This window comes from Palaemon carinicauda, chromosome 40, assembly GCF_036898095.1.
Source record: "Palaemon carinicauda isolate YSFRI2023 chromosome 40, ASM3689809v2, whole genome shotgun sequence".
Taxonomy (NCBI): domain Eukaryota; kingdom Metazoa; phylum Arthropoda; class Malacostraca; order Decapoda; family Palaemonidae; genus Palaemon; species Palaemon carinicauda.
Genome location: NC_090764.1, coordinates 21,432,198 through 21,453,185, shown reverse-complemented (window position 1 = coordinate 21,453,185; position 20,988 = coordinate 21,432,198). Strand labels below are relative to the sequence as shown.

Here is a 20,988-nt window from a genome sequence, read left to right as displayed (position 1 = left end):
TATCACCAGAGATGATCTGTACATTGTTTACTAAATAATCTTTAGTTTTTTTTCAGTTAATGTTTGAATTTATTGTTAATGGAATTTGAATTTTTCCAAAACAAACTTATTACTTACATGGCCCATTTTACTTAAAAAAAATTTCTGAAGGAAAAAATTATACTTGCTGTTGGGAAGTCTTGTGCATATGTCACTGATTCATCATCTATCTTCATTCATCTTTTATTTGTTTTACCGTTAAGATATTTCCAAAAAATATTATTGGCAGCTTATGTGCATTATGTTGCGCCTTGATATTTTCAGCTTTGTGTTTGTCTAATGCTGTTAACTTTGAGACTTAAATTCTTCCGATTCAATCAGGTAGTAGAATCAATCCTAACAAAATGGTTGTAATAAAGAGTATATATGTATAGCTCTTGACTCATCATAAGGGGAATACTACTTCAGCACCTTGAATTATTGCTTTTGTCCTATCTTCAAGTTTGTCTTATATGATGGTTGTGTTTCTAAAGATTTTACAACTTCAGTTGCAGCACTTATTTACCAAAACTTTAATTTTAACATCCTTGCCAAGACTTCAGACTATTTCCAGCATAAAGCAAGAAATCATGAGTTTATACTTCTACAGAAGGACCAGTTTCAAGTAATTTCAAAGCTCCATAAGTCACTCCCTTGGTTTTAATAAGATTCAAAATTAGCATTTAGTCTTGGGTAAACAGATCAGTGATGCATGATAATTTTGTAACCTTTTGTACCCCTAGATGTTAAAGGTAGCAACTCCATGATTAGATTTGCTCCAAGATTAGAACTATGATAAGAGTGGAAGAGGATGAATGGATTTTGGTACAATTTGTCTTTGCTCTGAATTAAGTAATCTTTTCTTAGTAATCACCAGAAGCAGTTAGTAGGTTGACTAGGGCACCAGCCACCTGTTGAGATATTACTGCTAGAGTTATTGGGTCATTTGACTGGCCAGGCAGCACTACATTGGATCCATCTCTGGTTACGGTTCATTTTCCTTTGCCTACACATACACCGAATAGTGTGGCCTCTTCTTTGACATTCTCATCTGTCCTCATACACCTAACAACACTGAGATTACCAAACAATCCATCTTTGCTCAAGGAGTTAACTACTGCACTAATTTTTCAGTGGCTACTTTCGTATTGGTAAGGGTAGAAAAGAGTCTTTAGCTATGGTAAACACCTCTTCTTGGAGGACACTCCAAAATCAAACCATTGTTCGTCAGTCTAGCCTCTGTACCGTGGTTTTCCATTGTCTTGGGTTAGAGCTCTCTTGCTTGAGGGTACACTCGGTCATACTATTCTATCTTCTTTCTCTTCCTCTTGTTTTGTGAAGTTTTTATAAGAAAAATATATTTTAATGTTACTGTTCTTAAAGTATTTTATATTGTCTATTTATTTCCTTATTTTCTTTCATCACTGGGCTATTTTTCCGTGTTGGAGCCTTTGAGCTTTTAGCATCCTGATTTTCCAACTAGGGTTGTAGCTTAGCTAGTAATAATAATAATAATCATACTAAGGAAAGGCTTCTTCCATATTTAAAAATAACCCAGAGCAGCACTAGCTTTAAAATGGAGCCTTTCCAAGGATGCTACAATTTTAAGGTCCCAACTTTTCTGTTACTGTAGCTATCTATGAATGCTCCATCAAGTATTCCAATGTCAAGAGTACCAAATAACCAAGTTGCTTTTATATCAATGACTCAAGTTTTGAGTACTAAGGATTAGAGCTAATCTTATAACAATGACTTGAGCCTTTACAAAACCAATGACCTGTTGCTCCATCTAGTACATAAATTGTTCCCAAATCAAGGACCTTAATAGTTCCAATATCAGTGAATTAATGAGCCCTAGTACCAAAGTCACCATCTGCTTTGTCCAAGGACCTAACCTATTCCATTTCCAAGGACAAAAGCAGCTTCCAAACCAAGGACTAGAGCCACTCCATGAATTTCATGTGTGGTTGTTCAAGTCATAATGATCTGTACTTTTGATCGGAAGCAATTTAATTTTATTAATGTGATTATTTACATGAAAAAAGTCCTCAAATGGAAAATAGATATATTCAAATTGACTCTAGTGTATTTTTATTGCTATAAATTCTTGTTCTACATCATTTTAAGGAATAATTGGTGTATGTGTATATATGAATTAACTTTAGTGTTATATTTTAATGTATTTGAAGTTTCAAAATTCATATGGTGACTTCAGTCTTCATTTATACCCTTGATATTTTTTTATGAATTATTGAATATTTTTTCAGGACATAGGTCAGTTGTTACAGTCTCGCGGTGCTGAGTATGGAGTAACTACCAAACGACCTAGACGTTGTGGATGGTTGGATGTTGTGTTACTGAGACACACGAATATGGTTAATGGGTATTCAGCCATTGCATTGACCAAGTTAGATATTTTGGACGTTTTGAAAGGTTGGTTGTGTTTTCCTTTTGATTTTAATTATTTAACATAGCCATAAGGGGTTTGATTTGATATGGTAATATAAAAACAGACTAAATAGCTCTTACACAATGAGAAATAAAGGCTTGAATCCCAAAGACTTTGTTGGTTGAAATACGGAGGAGGGGCTAATATCACGGAGAGGAGATTTTTTAGTGAAATTTCCTAAATATGAGCTGTGAGATACGACCATGTGCTATACTCTTATTTTCAATATCAAACTTACCCGATGATCATATAGCTGCATCCCTGCTGCCCGACAGAAAAAATCTACGGGAGGAATACGCCAGCGATCGCTATACAGGTGGGGGTGTACATCAACAGCGCCATCTGTCAAGTAGGTACTCAAGTACTCGATGTCAACAACGAATCAATTTTCCCTCTGTCGTGCCACAGGCAAGACCTACTTTTAAATGGCCGACCCTTCCCTTAGACGGAAGTGTTGGTGACGAAGAGAGTATGGACTCTCTTTCACTTTTAAATGGCCGACCCTTCCCTTAGACGGAAGTGTGTTTAGGTTTTTGGTAATTTTGCTTAACAAGTTATAGATCTATTTATTTTATATCTCTCCGCCTTTATAGGCCTCTTCGATTAACTTTCTATTTATTATAAACTTATAAAAATTAATTTTTATGTTTGTTTATATGCGACCTTTCCTAATAGTAGGCGGTCCTTACTTGGAACCGAAGTTAATTAACATTGAGCCCGTCATATCGTATTTACCTTTTAAGAATTTAATACTTTTTTAATTTTAATGTTTTATGAAAGCATTTCTTTGATAGTCTCGTACTGTTTTCAAAGATGAACTAACGTTTAGTTTAGTCTCCGCAGTTGTTGACGTTCAGAACGTTCAACATGCGCTCTATCGTTACGATAGAGAGAGAGTATTTCACGGTTTCACGTTGCAGTAAGAGTAAACCGATTCTAGCGTTTCGTTCATTCTTTCTTAGCTTAAATGGTTTAAATTCTAAATAAAGGAACTTTTCATTTGGGAAACCTTTCAGTTTTTTCCTTTATCAAATAATATGTTTTAACGATATATAATTGGGCTCTTCTCTCAGGTTCTAAGTCAAGAGAGAAGAGAGAGAGAGAGAGGAGAATAAACGTTTCGTTCAAGCGGGTAACGTTGTTCTCGTTTTTTACTCTTCTCCCTAGTCGCTGTAGGGGAAGAAGGTAAAACGTTTCTAGAGTTTTATTCTTGTTCCCAGGCTTTATGCGGTGAGAGATTTTAAACGTAGTTTATTTGATCTAGTGTTTAGTCTCTTTTCCAGCCACTGAATTCTTTATCTTTAATTATGTTTTTCTGTTGCATTGTAATACTGTTTTCGCAATTACTACCTTTTAATGAAGGATAGGATTGCGTGTTTCAGATAGAAATCAGTTAAAGTTTCGATTTCAGTGAAATAAGTGCTAACAGAAAATCAAAAGTGATAAAGTGATATGCGCAAAGTGTTACAGTGTTGCGTTCGAGGGTTCGTCTGTTCGTGCCAGTGGTTCACCTAGTCCGATACCTCTTACAAGCTCCCAAGCCCAGGGGAGAAGTAATGTCGAAGGACTTATGGGTTCCACAGGCCTTGATCGACGAACAGACGTTTCCCTCCGTGGTTTCGGGTGTATCTACACACGTTGCCAACGTGATCACCCCACCCACACAAAGACGAGAGAGCCCATTTATTCCTCGTCTGCGGAAGAGGTTTCTCGCAGAAACCATGGACCAAATCTTGCAGCTTTTTTAAGTGCAAGTCGGTCCCTTCCGCGCAAGTCCAACGGCCTAGGTGTAGCCACTGGGTCAGTCCGGACTCGCTGCAGTCATCCGACGACTGCACACCTTCCGAGAGAGGCAAGGTGGTACCGCAACAGGCAGTAACTCCGTCTGTTGCCGCACCAACTGTTTTAGACCCTCAGTCACAACGGACAGTAGCTCCGTTTGTTGCCGTCTTTTATAGACCCTAGTGGTCCATGCTGCAGATATGCAGTCTCAGCTTGCTTCCTTCATGCAGGAGTATCGTGCTGAGAAGGTTGACACTGCACCTGTTAACCTACAACCTGCCACAGTTGTGCGCTCAGCAGATACTGCGGCTGCCTGCTCCCACACTCCACCTGTGAGAGCTCCACCGATGCGCAGTCGATCCTGCCAGACGCATGTTCATGCTGCACCCTCCGTTGACATGCGTGAGCTACCGCATCAGCAGTGGGAAGGTGCTGTCAAGCTGCCGTGTTTTGCCGCAATGCGGCATGCTCCGCAACCCACGGCAGTCCCTCCCACGCACCAGCACTCCGCTTTTGTTGTTGCCAGCTCCCACAATCAGACTGCGGAGAAGGTTGACGATGCACCCGTTGGCCTACAGCCTGCCACGGTTGTGCGCCCGGCATGGCTGCCTGCTCCCACACTCTTGTTGTGAGAGCTCCTCCACCCATGCGCAGTCGACCCTGCCAGATGCATGCTGACTCCCACAGACACACGGAGCACTCCGTTGCCGTGCGTGAGCTACCACAAGCTGCCGTGTTTTGACACGGTGTGTCAGCCTCCGCAACACACTGTGGTTACCGCCACTCGCCCGCAGCAAACTAGTCAGTCAGGAGTTGAGGCTTCCCCACACAGCTTTGGTTGTTGCCAACTCACAGACTGTCAAACAGTTACATGACGTTGCCTTCTGGTGTGCTACTAATACACCAGTGCTGTATGTCCTCACACACCTGTTGGGGTTGACAGTTCAGTTTTTGACAGTTCACAGACTGTCAAGCAGTTTCATAACGTTGCCTTCTGGTCTGCTGCTTATGCACCAGTGAAACCCTCACTGAGATAACCTAGCTTTTCTCGGACATGGTTCCTGTAGATGAGAAAGTGCTGTTCTCCCTCCTTCTGATATTCCCTTGAGGACTCTGTCAATTGGAGAGGAGCCTTAAGCTGCTTAGCCTCCTATGGACTTTAATTAAAGCATAACATGCTTCCAGGGAGGGTAAATGGTTCCGCTTCAGTCGCTAACCCCGTCTGTTGCCACACCTGCTCCCATAGACCTTGGGCTTTGTTGCAAGACATGCAGTCCAAGCTTAGTCCTTGATAGAGAGTTTTTTACGGAGAAGAACCTTCTTGCCAACAACCTTCTTACCGGTTGGTTGTACGCCCTGTTGACGCTGAGGTATCCTACTCACGTCCGCCAGTTGAGATGGTTCCTCTACCGGTGCGACCCAGTGTGGGTTGCCAGTCGCACGTTGACGTTAAGCGACTCTCGGAGGTGGTTGTGGACGTTCAGTGTGTCACTGGGAAGACGTTCAACAACCAGCAGAGGTGACTTGTTGTGACGCAGTGCGGCAACCTCAGCAACCCGATAAGGGGTTGTCTGCACAACCCAGACAGTCTAGACAGTTTCGGGTTGTCGCTGTACTTCCTCGCTTCCCCATGGTTGACAGTTCACAGACTGTGCAGCAGTACCATGATCTTGTGTCCGGCTCCGTCACGCATCCACCAGTGCGACCGGATTCAGCGAGTCAGACGTTGCCCACTCTGTTGCCGTTTCCTCATCAGTTTCGGATGAGGAACCCTCTGATGAGGACATGGCTGAACAAGACAATCAACCCCCAGCCCTGCTATCCATCCAGAAGATGCTGAAGAAGGAACACGGCCCTGTCAGGCTGTGGATGAGTCTGGTTAGGACACTGTCATCCGTGGTTCAATTGGTGTCACTTGGAAGACTACACCTCCGTCCTCTTCGGTTTCATCTAGCTCTTCACTGGAAAAGGACAAGACGCTAGAAGCGGTCTCGATCCCGGTTTCCGGAAGATAAGTCTGGTCTGACTTGATGAAAGGACTTTATCATCCTTTGACAGGGTCTTCCCCTGACTGTTCAGACTCCCAACCACGTTCTCTTCTCAGACGCATCGGACGTAGGCTGGGGTGCGACCTTAGGCGGTAGGGAATGCTCCGGATTATGGAACTCGAGTCAAAGGACAATGCATTTCAACTGCAAGAAGCTTCTGGCAGTACGTCTGACCTGGAAAAGCTTCAGGTCTCTCCTTCAAGGCAAAGTAGTGGAGGTGAACACGGACAACTCCCTGCTTTGATGTACATCTCCTAGCAAGGAGGGATCTACTCTCTGACATGGTATGAGTTTGCAAGTGACCTCCTCTCCTGTTCAACAGGTCTAGCCTTTTCACTAGTAACAAGTTTCTTCCAAGGCAACTTGAATGTCTTAGCAGATTGTCGCAGTAGGAAGGGACAATAATTCCAACATATTGGACCCTCCACAAGGATGTATGCAAGAGACTTTGGGTCACCTGGGGCCAGCCAACCATAGATCTCTTCGCAACCTCGATGTCCAAGAGGCTCTCAATACTTTGCTCACCTATCCCGGACCCAGCAGTAGTTCTTTTAGATGCCTTTCGACTAGATTGGTCTCATCTAGATCTATATGCATTCCCTCCGTTCTAGATTGTCAACAAGGTACTGCAGAAGTTCGCCTCTCACGAAGGGACAAAGTTGACACTAGTTGCTTCCCTCTGGCCCGCGAGAGAATAACTTACCGAGGTACTTCGATGGCTAGTAGACGTTCCCAGAACTCTTCCCCTAAGGGTGGACCTGCTACGTCTGCCACGCGTAAAGAAGGTACTCCAAGGCCTCCACGCTCTTCGTCTCACTGCCTTCAGAGTATCGAAAGACTCTCGAGAACTAGAGGTTTTTCGAAGGAGGCAACCAGAGCGATTGCTAGAGCAAGGAGAACATCCACCCTTAGAGTCTACCAATCGAAGTGGGAAATCTTCCGAAACTGGTGCAAGTCAGTATCCGTATCCTCGACCAGTACCTCTGTAACTCAAATAGCTGACTTCCTCTTATATCTGAGGAAAGAGCGATCTCTTTCAGCTCCCACTATCAAGGGTTACAGAAGCATGTTGGCATCAGTCTTCCGTCACAGAGGCTTAGATCTTTCCAACAATAAAGATCTACAGGACCTCCTTAAGTCTTTTGAGACCACGAAGGAGCGTCGTTTGGTTACACCTGGTTGGAATTTAGACGTGGTTCTAACATTCCTTATGTTAGACAGGTTCGAACCACTTCAATCAGCCTCCCTGAAAGATCTCACCTTTAAGACTCTTTTCCTGATATGCTTATCCACAGCTAAAAGAGTCAGTGAGATTCATGCCTTCAGCAAGAACATCGGATTCTCATCCGAAACGGCTACATGTTCTACATCTTGTTTTTCTAGCCAAACACGAGCTGCCTTCTCGGCCTTGACCAATATCGTTCGATATTCCAAACTTATCGTATGGTTGGAAATGAACTAGAAAGAGTATTATGTCCTGTAAGAGCTCTTAAGTTCTATTTAAAACCTTTACGAGGCCCGTCTGAAGCTTTATGGTGTTCAGTTAAGAATTCATCTTTGCCTATGTCAGAGAATTCTTTATCCTATTTTTTTCAGACTGTTAATACGAGAAGCTCATTCCCTTCTGAATGAGGAAGACCAAGCTTGGCTGAAGGTAAGGACACACGAAGTTAGAGCTTTCACAACTTCCGTGACCTTTAAACAAAATAGATTCGACGTAACTTATTGGAAAAGCAAATCAGTGTTCGCGTCTTTTATCTTAAGAATGTCCAGTCTCCTTACGAGAACTGCTACACTCTGGGACCATTCGTAGCAACGAGTGCAGTAGTGGTGGGGGCTCCACCACTACAATTCCCTAATTCCAGAACCTTTTTAATCTTTCTCTTGAAATATTTTTGGGTTGTCCGGAAGGCTAAGAAGCCTTTCGCATCCTACTTGATTTGGCGGGTGGTCAAAATCATTTCTTGAGAAGCGCCTAGATTAGAGGTTTTGATGAGGACCTTTAGTATGGGTTGCAACCCTTCATACTTCAGCTCCTAGGAGTCGCTCAGCATCCTATGAGGATCGCGAGGCTCAGTAAGGAAGACGTACTTAAAAAGGCAGAGTAATTGTTCAAGTCGTCTTCCTTACCAGGTACTTATTTATTTTATGCTTGTTATTTTGAATAACTGCTAAAATGAAATACGGAATACTTAGCTCATAATGTCAACTTGTTATGCTGGTCTCTACCCACCCCCCTGGGTGTGAATCAGCTATATGATCATCGGGTAAGTTTGATATTGAAAAATGTTATTTTCCTTAGTAAAATAAATTTTTGAATATACTTACCCGATGATCATAAATTAAAGGACCCACCCTTCCTCCCCAATAGAGAACCAGTGGGACAGAGGAGAAAATTGGTTCGTTGTTGACATCGAGTACTTGAGTACCTACTTGACAGATGGCGCTGTTGATGTACACCCCCACCTGTATAGCGATCGCTGGCGTATTCCTCCCGTAGATTTTTTCTGTCGGGCAGCAGGGATGCAGCTATATGATCATCGGGTAAGTATATTCAAAAATTTATTTTACTAAGGAAAATAACATTTTAGAATATACGAATAATATTTAACCTCCATAAGGTTTATAATTACAAATGACTTATCTGGATGTCATTGTCTGTATCACCAGGCATGTATTTTTTATGTATAACGGCATACAGTAATCGTAACAATGGGATTAAGAGTAACTCTTAATAAATTCTTTTAACTTACAAGTTAATGACATTTCTATATCATTACAGAACTCAAGATTGGTATTGGCTACTTCAGAAAGAATGGAGAGAGAATAGAAAATTTCCCTGCTGACATGGGTGAATTGGAAGATATCACAGTAAGTAGGAATATGTAATTAAAAAAAAAAAATAGTATCTCGCTGTACTGTTAATTGTACTACTGTATTTGAATTGCCCCTTTGTTTTTATAGTGAAAATTTATGTTTACTCATTTTTTTTTATTAGAAAGTTTGGTTTGGTTAACATGAAACATTTAAATTTAGGATATTTGCCTATCACATGTCTTTAGCTCATAAAATCTATGTTATAGATATAAAAGGGAATATCAAATGCCATAGATATGAAAGGGAATTCATATTCCCTTGTAAAGGTGGCAGGTACAGTACTTTTATTATCTAAAACTGTTGTGAAGAGAATACAATCTCTATTGAAATTGTATTTCCCTCACACACCAGTATTCCCTCCTATCTTGTTAAATTTCTCGGACTATGATTTCTTCATTCAGGTCAAGTTTCAAAGTTTACATGATAGTAAACAATCCATTACTGAGAGAAACCTTGCATCTACTGAAGGATTCTATTACTGCTAAATTCTATTGGGTAAATACATTAGTAAGGCATAAGTGTGCACTGCAACTGGCAATATCTAATACATTATAACAGCTTGTAGCAAGGTATAGTGGACAGTCGCATTTTCCGTGTTATTGCTGTGAGGATCTTTATTTTATTCTATTTATTTTCATTTTTAGGTTGAGTATATCACGATGCCAGGATGGTTGGAGGACACATCACAATGTCGTACCTATGAAGACTTGCCAAAGAATGCTCGTAATTATGTTGAAAAAATAGAAGAACTTATTAATGTTCCTGGTAAGTTAGTTTTCATTTTTTTCTTAATTTATTGTCATACAATATACAAACCTATAATTTTCTTACACTATTGAGTGTTATCAAAAAGGAGTGCTTAATCAGAAGGAGGCCCATTCTTTTGGAATTTAGGCTCCAACAGGGATGAATAGCCCAGTGAGGAAAGGAAATAAGGAAATAAACTGCAAGAGAAGTAACTAACAATCCAAACAAGATATCAAGAACAGCAAAACACTAAAATAAATCTTACATATATAAACCATAAAACTTTAAAAAACATGAGGAAGAGAAACAAGACAGAACAGTGTGCCTGAGTGCACCCTCAAGCAAGATAACTCTATCCCAAGAAAGTGGAAGACCATAGTGCAGAGGCTATGGCACTACCCAAGACTAGAGAACAATGGTTTGATTTTGGAGTGTCCTCATAGAAGAGCTGCTTACCATAGTTAAAGAGTCTCTTTTATCTTTACCAAGAGGAAAGTAGCAACTGAGCAGTTACATTGCAGTAGTTAACCCCTTGAGCGAAGAAGAATTGTTGGGTAATCTCAGTGTTGTCAGGTATGGAGGACAGAGGAGAATATATAATGAAAAGGCCAGACTTCGGTGTTTGTGTAAGCAAAGGGAAAACGAACTGTAACCAGAGAGAAAGATCCAATGTATTGCTGTCTGGCCTGTCAAAGGACACAAAATATCCAGATCACTTTGCTGGCTATGTGGGACTCCATTAGTGACCCTTTTGGCCATGAATTTAAGCAAGTTTCTGGCCTGTTGCACAGTTCTGTCTCATCAGGTCCTTCATCCTTGGGATGGACTGGATGTAAGTGCCTTAGCTCCTAAATCCATTCTCATATGAGGCACAAAAGAGATGTAGAGATTCTAAGCATGGGTTGTCATATCTGCTATTATTGCTAAGTGATCTTTACTCTACCTATAAAATAAGTCTTGCCTCATGGAGATTTTGGCTTCAATAAGGTTGTGTCACAGATATAAACTTTTGTGTTGTGGACTAGTGTCTTTTTTATTCTTAATAAATGAGGCATATATTTATGTTGGTCTGATCAAGGTCCCTATCTCAGTTTGATAGCAATTCTGGCCTGTAATTGGTTTGTGAGATTATGAAGAAACTAATATTGTATTTATAACTCAAAACTAGTTTCATACACTCCCATTAATCACATAAAAGACACCTTATCATATCCATAGAATAACTTTCTTCTTTGCATCATGAAAGATTGAATTGATAGTAAACTTGTCATGGCAGATCTTGAAACCAACTATGGAAATTTTTTTATTAGTTTTTTGATTTGGTGACCCTGTGCTTTTTGGAAATCTTGAATTTAAGAATTTGAATGATTGACTGGTTTGTACGAAAAACCCTGTGGCATTTTTGTTGTTTTAGCCCTAGGACTAAATTGACATAGTTTTACTAGTTTGAAATAGGCCTTATTAAGAATATAAGTTTAAATCAAAATATGCTTGAGTAGTTTAATTGTTTGTTATGAAGTGCAACTACTACTTCATGACTAAATTTTACTTAACTCTTCATACTCTGAATATTAACCCTTTTACCCCCAGGCTATTTGGAAATTTCCAACCCTTAACCCCCGGGGGGTTATTTTTTTCCCAGCACATTTTGCAGTATATTTTTTTTTAAATGCTCTAACAGCCTTAATTTTTGTCATAGAGAGGTCGGGTTGGTCTCATTCTCTTGGAAAATGCCTGAATTTTCTCAAAAAATTATAAAAAATATGAAAAAAAAAATTTATAGCATTTTTTGGCAAGGACGTACCGGTACGTCCATGGGGGTAAAGGGATGGCTTTTGTGAAACTTACCAGTATGTTCTTTTGGGGGTAAAAGGGTTAAATTATAACAGTGACCTGTGCAATCTTGATGAGGTAAATTTGGTAACGATTAACACCTTTGTCTCTATGGTTGAAGGGTTAAAAAGCCCAAAACTGGTCATAAAAGTCAATTACTCAATATTGAAATTATTAATTTATTTTAAAAAAAAATGATTTTTCAGCCATTACAAAAGGATTACCTGTAAAGAAAATAACATAATAGTAAAATATATTATATAAAGTTTAGCTTGTCCCCCTAAAAAACTGGATTTTAACAATAAGATTTATGGTACAAGTTAAGCTTGAAGAGAAAGCCATGTGAGCTTTATTGAAATTAAAGCAGGGCTAGGCTAGGAAACTAAAATACAGAAGGAACATAGATTATGTCACCCTAAAGAAAAATTAACTTCATTTAAAAGTACAATATCTATTTACCTACCCAACAGTCAAAGTTGAGCTTAGGTTGCTTTATGTAAAATTCTGTAGTGATCTACAGTACTTTATTGATTACCCAAGAAATGAAACCCTGGCAAGGATATTTCTCAGCTCACCAGTGGGTATGTTACCACATGATCATGTCAGTAGGTTAATTATACTCATTTATACAGAGAATGAGTTTAGATTGTGTATGGTAAGTTGTAAGTTAAAATGACTTTATTATATAAGCACAGCTTCTCACCTCTTACAAAGAACTCGATGTTACTCCGTGACAAACCCAACATTTGTTGTTAACGATGCATCTGCCACTATCTTTACCCAAGATCTTTTACCCTGATGTACAGTCTCTTACTTGGTGAGTTTTGTGAATCATTCTTGCATTGGGAATGCCCATCATCTCCTTTTGTAGTTGATTCAGGAGGCTGTTTTAAGAAATTTGATTATATTCTTCCTCAATAAACATTAAGAGGTTGTTCCTTGGTGAGTCACAGCCATTGTAATACCTTGTACAAACTGCTACATGAAGCCTCTCTTTAACATCATTCAATGAAGAAGGTATTCCTGCTGGCCAGAATGCATCTGAACTTCAAATTCTCTTTTGAGATTCTTTTTTGCTTCCTGTTTATCGCTAAGCCTCAGATGGGTGACCCTTATGACAGTACTACCTCTGTTCTTGCAATACTAGGTGTTGCATCTATTGATCCAAAAGATGCTTTGAGTATATCTAGGCCCCTTGGTTCTTGACCAATGCCATCAAGTAGCTTTTCATGTCCGTTGATCAACTCGTACGTGAAATCTACCTCAGGTTGATTTAAATTAACCCTTTGAGTGCCAATTCCTCAATAAATAATTTGCCTCTTTACTCATCTTAACACGAAAACTATTCAAGATAGGACTTCATAACATTTATTATTGTATAGCTGATTGAATTTAATTTCTATGGGTATAATGTAACATAAAATATTCATTTGAGGGAGAAGTCTAATTGGAAAGGAACCTCTGGTAGTGGTATCACTCGCCCCAGTTTTAATACCGACACCCTTTAGGGGTGAGCGAGCTGGATATACTCCTGGCATTCCATGCAACTTTTTTCTCTGGTATATTTAGCAGTATTTATACCTTTGAAATGATGTTTTAAGGAGCATTTCACTGGGCGACACAGGTACCTCGTCCAGAAATAGATTTTTCCTTCGTCAAAATCCCTTTTATGTGGATAGAAAAATTAAAAATTGGTAATTACTTGGTGTAAAATACATTGATTGGTGCTCCAAAGTGTTGTTAAATTTTTGTCAATTGCACCATTACCACCATCATAGAATAAAATTAAAGGATAAATCTGTTCATGCAAGCATGATTTAAACATTTCATTAATGTAAGTAGAGGACTGAATATTGGAGACCATTTCTTATAAAGTATGAGTCAGTTTTATGAATGTTCATGGATTTAAAATACATTTTTCCAAATGTTCTTTAAGTTTTGTTACTAAGTTACTCTTTTTTTATCATTTCAGTGAAGTGGATTGGTGTTGGAAAGGCAAGAGCCTCTATGATTACAGTGTTCTAGTAACTGGTAATGTGATCAAGAGTTGTAATCATCTGTTTTGAAGTTTTTAAGTGTACGAAAGAGGCTAGTTGCAGAGGTTACATATCGTTGGATGAAGGATTTGTTGAGTCTTACTTTGTTGTGTATTTAGATTACAGTATGTTATGTTGCTGAAGGGAAATTAAATTTCATGGAAACTGGCAGCACTTTTAACATTTTATCGTAATTTAAGACTTTACCCATTGTTTGTATGATGTTATGAAGGTAGAAATGCAGTTTTGCATGTTTTTCTCAAAAGTAAGAGTATGCACATTTTTAAATTTTTTTTTTTATATTTACTTTTAGCATAAATGTTTTCAATTGTAAAAAGCCTTTATTTTCCATAACATCATAACATAATACTGTCATCAATGGAGTTTTCTTGTTTTGGTTTAATATAATTTCATTCAGTTTTAACAGTAACCTTTTCGGGTTTCGATATGATCTGATCCTGTAGCTGTCAAAGGATTGAAGAGGTTTTCTTTTGACTTTTTTTTAAACATTACGTTTTATTCCTTTTTCTGTTTAGTTATTTAATAACTTTTTCCACTGGGTAAATGGTGCTGTACCTCATAAATTTTCGCCGATAGTGAGACGATTGCTGAATGATCAGCCAAGTAAAGAAACCCTTCTATTTTGTATAAATGACTGCATTTCAGAAGTAACTGAAAGGTCTCAGAACAGAACATGGTTTTGGTGTACATATAATGTTTTTTCTGAAAATAAAATTTGCAGAATGTGGTTTCAATATATTCTGTATATATATATCTGTGTATATTGTTTTCAGTGGCTCTTTATCTATTCATTTTTTATGTGCGTTGTAATTCCCAGCAAGAACAATTATGCAGTACAGTAACACCCCTCTTTACGTCGATTCAACGTACGTCGGTTTTGAATTTACGTCGCTCAGCCTTAAGTATTAAATATAACAATAAAATCTACTTTACTTCGGTCTCTACTTCGTACAATCGCTGTATTGTACAGAAGTTTATTGATGTACTAGCAGGTTGTAAGTACTTTTACATGTTCAATACATGTATAGGAAATATATTAGTCACTATAGGGCAAAAATCCAACCTATGTCAAAATTTAAATTGTTTGGCCTCTTAGAAATTGAAATTAAGTTTGGTCTCTTGAAACCAATTAATGACGTGAGGCGGGGTATTACTGTATATTGGTTTAATAGATACCTTGGCTTGGATGGTATTGTTTATTGGTTATATGTTGAGACAAAAATAGATTTCAGGGTTTTGAAAGTGAAATTATCCTGTTGCTTTCAAATAACTTGTTTTAACTTTTCACTATTTTTACTAGTTATTTTTCTTCTTCAGTTAAATTATTAGGTGTTAAGCTTTCTGTGTTCTAGATTGCTGTATTTTATCTTTGTTGGCCCTGAACATTTCCATGACCTTGCATCAATTAAAAGATTGAAAAAAAAGTTTATCTTTATGATAAGTTTAAGTAATTTATGAATTTTAGTGCCTCAGGACTAAGGTAATGATAAATGAACTCCTGTTCCCCAAAATAGGAAGACGTAGGTGAAATTTTTCATATTGGGATATTGCATTAATCGGAAGATGTTTTACCATAATGATTGTGTGTACATTTTAATTTTTTTTTATATTGAGGTACTTTTCAAAGTTTATGTCGAAATTGATATTGGATTATGCTCAATGTTAGAAGTGCAAGTTGTCCGGGGAGAAATACAGACCCTTTAATAGAAGTCTTTCTTTACGCTGAAATTAGTTCTCGAACCATGTAATTTCTTGTTAACTAGATCTTAATTTGGTAAACGCTATGAATGTTCAGTTTTTGTTCTAAGTATATCTTAAGGAAGTATATCGATTCTACTGTTTATTGGTCTTAATTTTGAAGGATCATTAAGACGTTCTTGAATTCCAGACCATCCTCAATATTTGATCACTTTCAGATGGCTTATATTTTTTGTTTTGGGTTGCTACGCATAAATATGCAGAGTTGCACGTTTATCAGAATATAACACCATCAAGCTGGAGCCAAAAGCATAATGAGATGTCCTATTTATAATTTTTAATTGTAAGAAAAACAATCGCATTTTTTTTTAATTGAGGAAGAAGTTTACTGTACTAACATAACCAGGAAGGCACTAAATTTGTCTGTCTATTAAATAATGATAACGAAGTGTATCATTCGTTTTCACAGCAACCAATTAGATTCTGATACATTATCACTGAGAAAGTGTAAAACATATTTATGCTACTCTGGGATTTCGTAAAAATATCCAAAAAGAGCTGTTGTCAAAAATTGCATCATCAATTTGTATTGAAGAGCTGTGACCCACTTAAACTCCCCAATTTTGCTGTTTCATGTATTTTTTTATAGTCAGGAGTAGTAATTAGAGCAGGGATGAGGTGTTTTGTTGCAAGTGGGTGCTTGAATAAATATTTTTCAGATTACTGTACTGTAATAGAATAATAATAATAATCATGCTTTCTGTTAGTATGCTGGTAAGAAAATTTAAACCAATTTTTTTTTCATAATGTGTAAAGTTGTTCAGTCAGTTTGTATGTTGCTCTTATTTAATATTTTTGTTATTATAAGGTTTTAAGTAAGGAAAATGGTGTAAAAACATTCATAGAAGATTGAGCCGATATAAAACGATATTAATTGAAAATTTTGTAATATGAAAATCCCTGCTTACTACACCGGGAAGAGATACATGTAAAAATTGAGGCAATTACTTTGTTTCAAATTGCCTGCTAAAGTTATGAGTGATTTCTCAAAATGATTGTTTTTCCTATACTGTATTAGGTACCATAGACGTAACAAAAGACGGTCTGAGGATACCCCTAAACATTTAACTATATAACTAGAGTATGTTGGAAAACTTCAGATATCTCATAGATTGCAAGTTCACCTGTACACTTGGCTTTACACCTCACAATGGGTCCACAGTGAGAAATTTATACTGATGGCTGCAAATCTTTTATTGGTGTGGGATATGCTGCATTATAACCAGGTAGGAAAACTACAGTATTCTGAATTAATTACATAATATTGCCAGCTTTTGTTACAGAATTATTCATGATGCTGTTGAGATTTTAGAAGAAATTTTTTTATTAACCCTTTTACCCCCAAGCTATTTGGAACTTTCCAACCCTTAACCCCCAGGTGTTTTTTTTTTTCAAGCACATTTTGCAGTATATTTTTTTTGAATTGCTCTAACAACCTTAATTTTCGTCAGAGGTCAGGTTGGTCTCATTCTTTTGGAAAATGCCTGAAGTTTCTCATAAAATTATCAAAAATATGCAAAAAATGTAAATAGCAGTTTTTTGCAAGGACGTACCGGTACGTCCATGGGAGTAAAGGGATGAGTTTTGTGAAACGTACCAGTACGTCCATTGGGGGTAAAAGGGTTAAGGATGATTTTCAGAGGCTAGTAGTGCCCCAATTAAAGGATTTGGGCTTGCATAGCTAGGAAAAATACAAATTGTTTTGAAAATTTGTGGCTTTTTTTCGGTAATGAATTTATCTTATTAAAGAAGGACCTGAGTGTTGCTAAGAATTTTAAATGTAGGTTGAATAGATACCTCATACTGATTTTTGCTGGCTATTATTTTTAGTATTTTCTGTTCATGCATTATACTAGAATTCTAGTAGTCTTAGAGAATTGATTTATTATCACTATTTCATAACTATAAATGCATTATGGGGGAATTGTTTAAGTCTTTAATAATACAACATGCTCTTGTTATACCTCTTGTGATGTTATTGTACAGTAATTGATGAATGTGAATCCTAACTTGGTTCCCAACATTCTTCTTAGTTCGTACCATCATTTTGATGTGAATACACACACTATAGTATAGTTGGTAATGTATTGTACCACTAAATGATGCTGCTAATAGCTAGCCTTGGTTCTCAAGCTTTAGTTTAAATAACCCTACACATTCATACAGCAGTTTTAGTTTAGTTGTAAAAGGGCTGTAGTATGGTAGCTTACATGCACATTGCCGAGTTAATGTTATATAGAGTATGAATCTTATGCAGGTTGACCTATGTTAAAGATTAATAGGAAAGTAATGCAGCTGCTTTAGACGATGATGTTCTTGTAGATGTGCTGTATTGTTAGGTTCATATCTCATAAATCAGTCAATCTCATTCAGTAGAAATGTGATAAGTGAATTAACGTCCATAGCTTCGGTAGTCTTATAGTGCATTGCAATAGACAACTACTTTGCACACAATTTGTTATCGATTGAACATTAAATTACAGCAAAGCCTAATCATTAGACGCTATACAGACTGTTTAAACCAAGTGGTATAAAGAAGTAGAAATGATTAAGTGGCATAAAGAAATAGAATATGTTACAACAGGAATTGCATGAATAATTGTGAAAATATTAAATATAGAGGTTTGTATGTTATATTTAATAGATTTGCAAAAGTGAGTTTATATAATCGGCCCCATTTTTATTACGGGGACTTAGGAATGTGGAGTGCACAAAGTTGTTTTTCCTAGTGCCTTTTTTTATACATTTTTGTAAAATGAAAACTTTCTCAGCTGTGCAATATTTTCTTGATTTTGTTTTCTTTCCTTACTTGAAAGAAAGGGTTTGAAAATGAGGTATGTTGCATTTTGTATTTGTGTAACACTTACCTGATTTACACGTGGTTGTGTATTCACACAGCCAAATTTGATAGCTTCTCTTTTTTTGCGTATAAAGTATTTCTCAATTATGAAGCTGCCTTCTGTACGAGTAGAAACATCCCATATTTAACTATGAAACCTTTACAGGATTTTCTGTGGAGCATTTTTTTTTTCCAAGGGGTGGAGGTTGTTAGTTTGGGATTTGAAAAAAAAAAATCGTTAAAATCCTGACACTTAGAGAATGTAGTGTACAACCTATTTTAATTTTAATATCAGTGCTTAATTGTTAAAAGAGTGCATTATCAAGTCTTCTGCTTTATTGGTGATTACCAATTATTTTATCAAGTCTTTGTGTAGGGCTTAACAATTCTCAAAGATTCAAATAAAATCTTGGCAATTAGTATTAACCAGCTGCTTTTTCATAGATATATATACCACCAGTATTACTTTTATGTTCAGAAGCTTTCTTCTTCGGTAATATCTTGTAAGGACAATTGATTATTCATTAATAGGTTTTTCAATTTGACCTGGTCTTGCTCCTACACGGAGGAAAGGTGATTACTTAAAGTTAAGTGAACTTGAGTAACCTTGAACAAACTTTTATGATTCTCATTTACTGTTATAATTTGTATGTTAACCAATTACTTGTCATGATTTTTACTCCACACCATTGTGGTGTTTTATGTATCGGAGTAAGACAATTTGGATTCGGGAAATTGTTGAACAATATACTACAGTATCTCAAAAATTTGATACTCTGGTGTCTTTTGCAATCATAAGTTATATGTATTTGATTTAGCATGTGGAATGTAAAGCTGATTTTAAAACTTTAGATCTTTTGTTAATGAATCATATTCAAAGAACATGCATCAGCTGCTTAAGCATGTTGTGCCTTTGACCGGTAAATTTTCGTTTAATCACGATCAACTGTCTTTTTCTTAAACATTAATGGAAGTGTTTTATGAATGGCAATTTTACAATCACTCATCACTTGATTACACTATTTTTCATTTTGATATATAACTTAGATATTCACTGGAGATTAAGAGCATTAACAAAGTGGGATTTTAAATAACCAGTGGAGAGCTTGAACTTTTCATCAGAAATTCTACCACTGCTAAATTACTCGTGCATAAGAATGTCACATCGAGCAATAAAGGTTTCAGTTTTTCACACGTAATGTCTTTGTTTTTTTGTTCATAATTAAAGTTCTTAAGATTTTAATTTTACACAGGACTGTCAAAAGTGTGACTAAATGTTCAAGGAAATTACTGTATTGCATTACTTTCAAGTGGTCATGATTCGTAAGTGGTAATGTTTGGGATTTTTTTTTGTTCAATTGCTGCATCGAGTCAGTTGAAGCTCCATACGTCGACATACTTCGCGGTTATTTGAAACCTCGCTCGCATTTTTATTTTTTTGTGCATTTGGTAATTTGAAACCTTACTTTTGCATTTATTTATTTTTTGTGATCAAAATATTAGATCTCTTAGTTTACGCCTTTAAAATCAGTTACTTTGTTTTACCATTGAGGTGGTAATTGCACAATGTTTGGATATTGTACACAGGGTTGAAGCAGCATATGTAAAAATAATGTTGCCTATTGTTTTGACTATTTGGGCTCTTACACACGAGGACACTAGTGTCCGCCACCGGTGTCGTACACTAGTGTCCTTGCTCAAAACAACGCCCTGGCAACTAGTGAGCCACTCACACACCTCAGTCGGAAGAATGGCGGCAACCGTCAGTGTCCGCCACGTGTTGCGGGAGCGAGACACCGAAATATCTGTTGCCCGGAAGTTGTCTGCTTGGGACACCGCTGTTGCCTCATGTGAAAGGCTCCATTTGATAATATGGGAGGCAACTAGTATCCGACACCGGTGGCGGACACTAGTGTCCTCGTGTGTAAGGGCTCTTTGATAAGAGCCGTAAAATATTGTTTTATCTTTTGTAAGTGAGTAAATCTGGTATTCTCCATTGGTTGTAAATGTTTGAATAACATGTAAAATATGTTTGTGATTATTTCTTTTTTACTCCAAACCTTATATAATTACTAAATGGATATCAGTGCTTATCACCCTCATTATCAACTACGTTGACTACTTCAAGTATACTATACTGTGACTTTGTCAGTCTGGCATTCTTCATCTTAAAAGTCTATACTGTATTATGCTAATGTATCATCACCTTAAATTGGTCTCACTCATTTGACCCATTTGTATTAGATGTATAACGCACAATGCCCAATCTCAGGATGCATAGCAATACTTGAAAATGATTTGTGTTCATTGATTTTTCAACCAACAAATGCTGTGGTAACTGTATGTATCAATTATTGGTAATGAACAGGTGTGGTAAAACTATTAAGAATTTGTCAATTTATAATACAAGGTTGATGTCTATTCTGTGCAGTAATTTGGTTTGATCCAATATTTGATGAATTACTTAAAATACTATCTTGTTATTCTTACAAACGTTTTATACAATCTTCGTAATTTCTTCCGAGGAATGTCTTGTGTCCTCGAAGCCATTATAGAAGGCCTTTAAGCGTTATAGACCTC

General features: G+C 37.2%; 1 protein-coding gene and 1 long non-coding RNA gene across 2 annotated transcripts in view; both read left to right on the top strand.

Annotated features, from left to right (window-relative positions):
• Positions 1–20,449, top strand: part of LOC137631600 (uncharacterized) — a 49,970-nt gene extending 29,521 nt beyond the window's left edge. The window contains exon 2 of the long non-coding RNA XR_011041914.1: positions 17,028–20,449. This is a non-coding gene — a long non-coding RNA (uncharacterized lncRNA). The remainder of the gene's footprint in view (positions 1–17,027) is intronic.
• Adss (adenylosuccinate synthetase) overlaps positions 1–20,449 on the top strand; it is a 31,506-nt gene extending 11,057 nt beyond the window's left edge. The window contains exons 7-10 of the mRNA XM_068363465.1: positions 2,286–2,451; positions 9,080–9,168; positions 9,819–9,939; positions 13,727–20,449. Of these exons, the coding sequence (XP_068219566.1) occupies positions 2,286–2,451; positions 9,080–9,168; positions 9,819–9,939; positions 13,727–13,779 (429 nt within the window). The 3' untranslated portion in view covers positions 13,780–20,449. The remainder of the gene's footprint in view (positions 1–2,285; positions 2,452–9,079; positions 9,169–9,818; positions 9,940–13,726) is intronic.
• Positions 20,450–20,988: the final 539 nt, after the last annotated feature.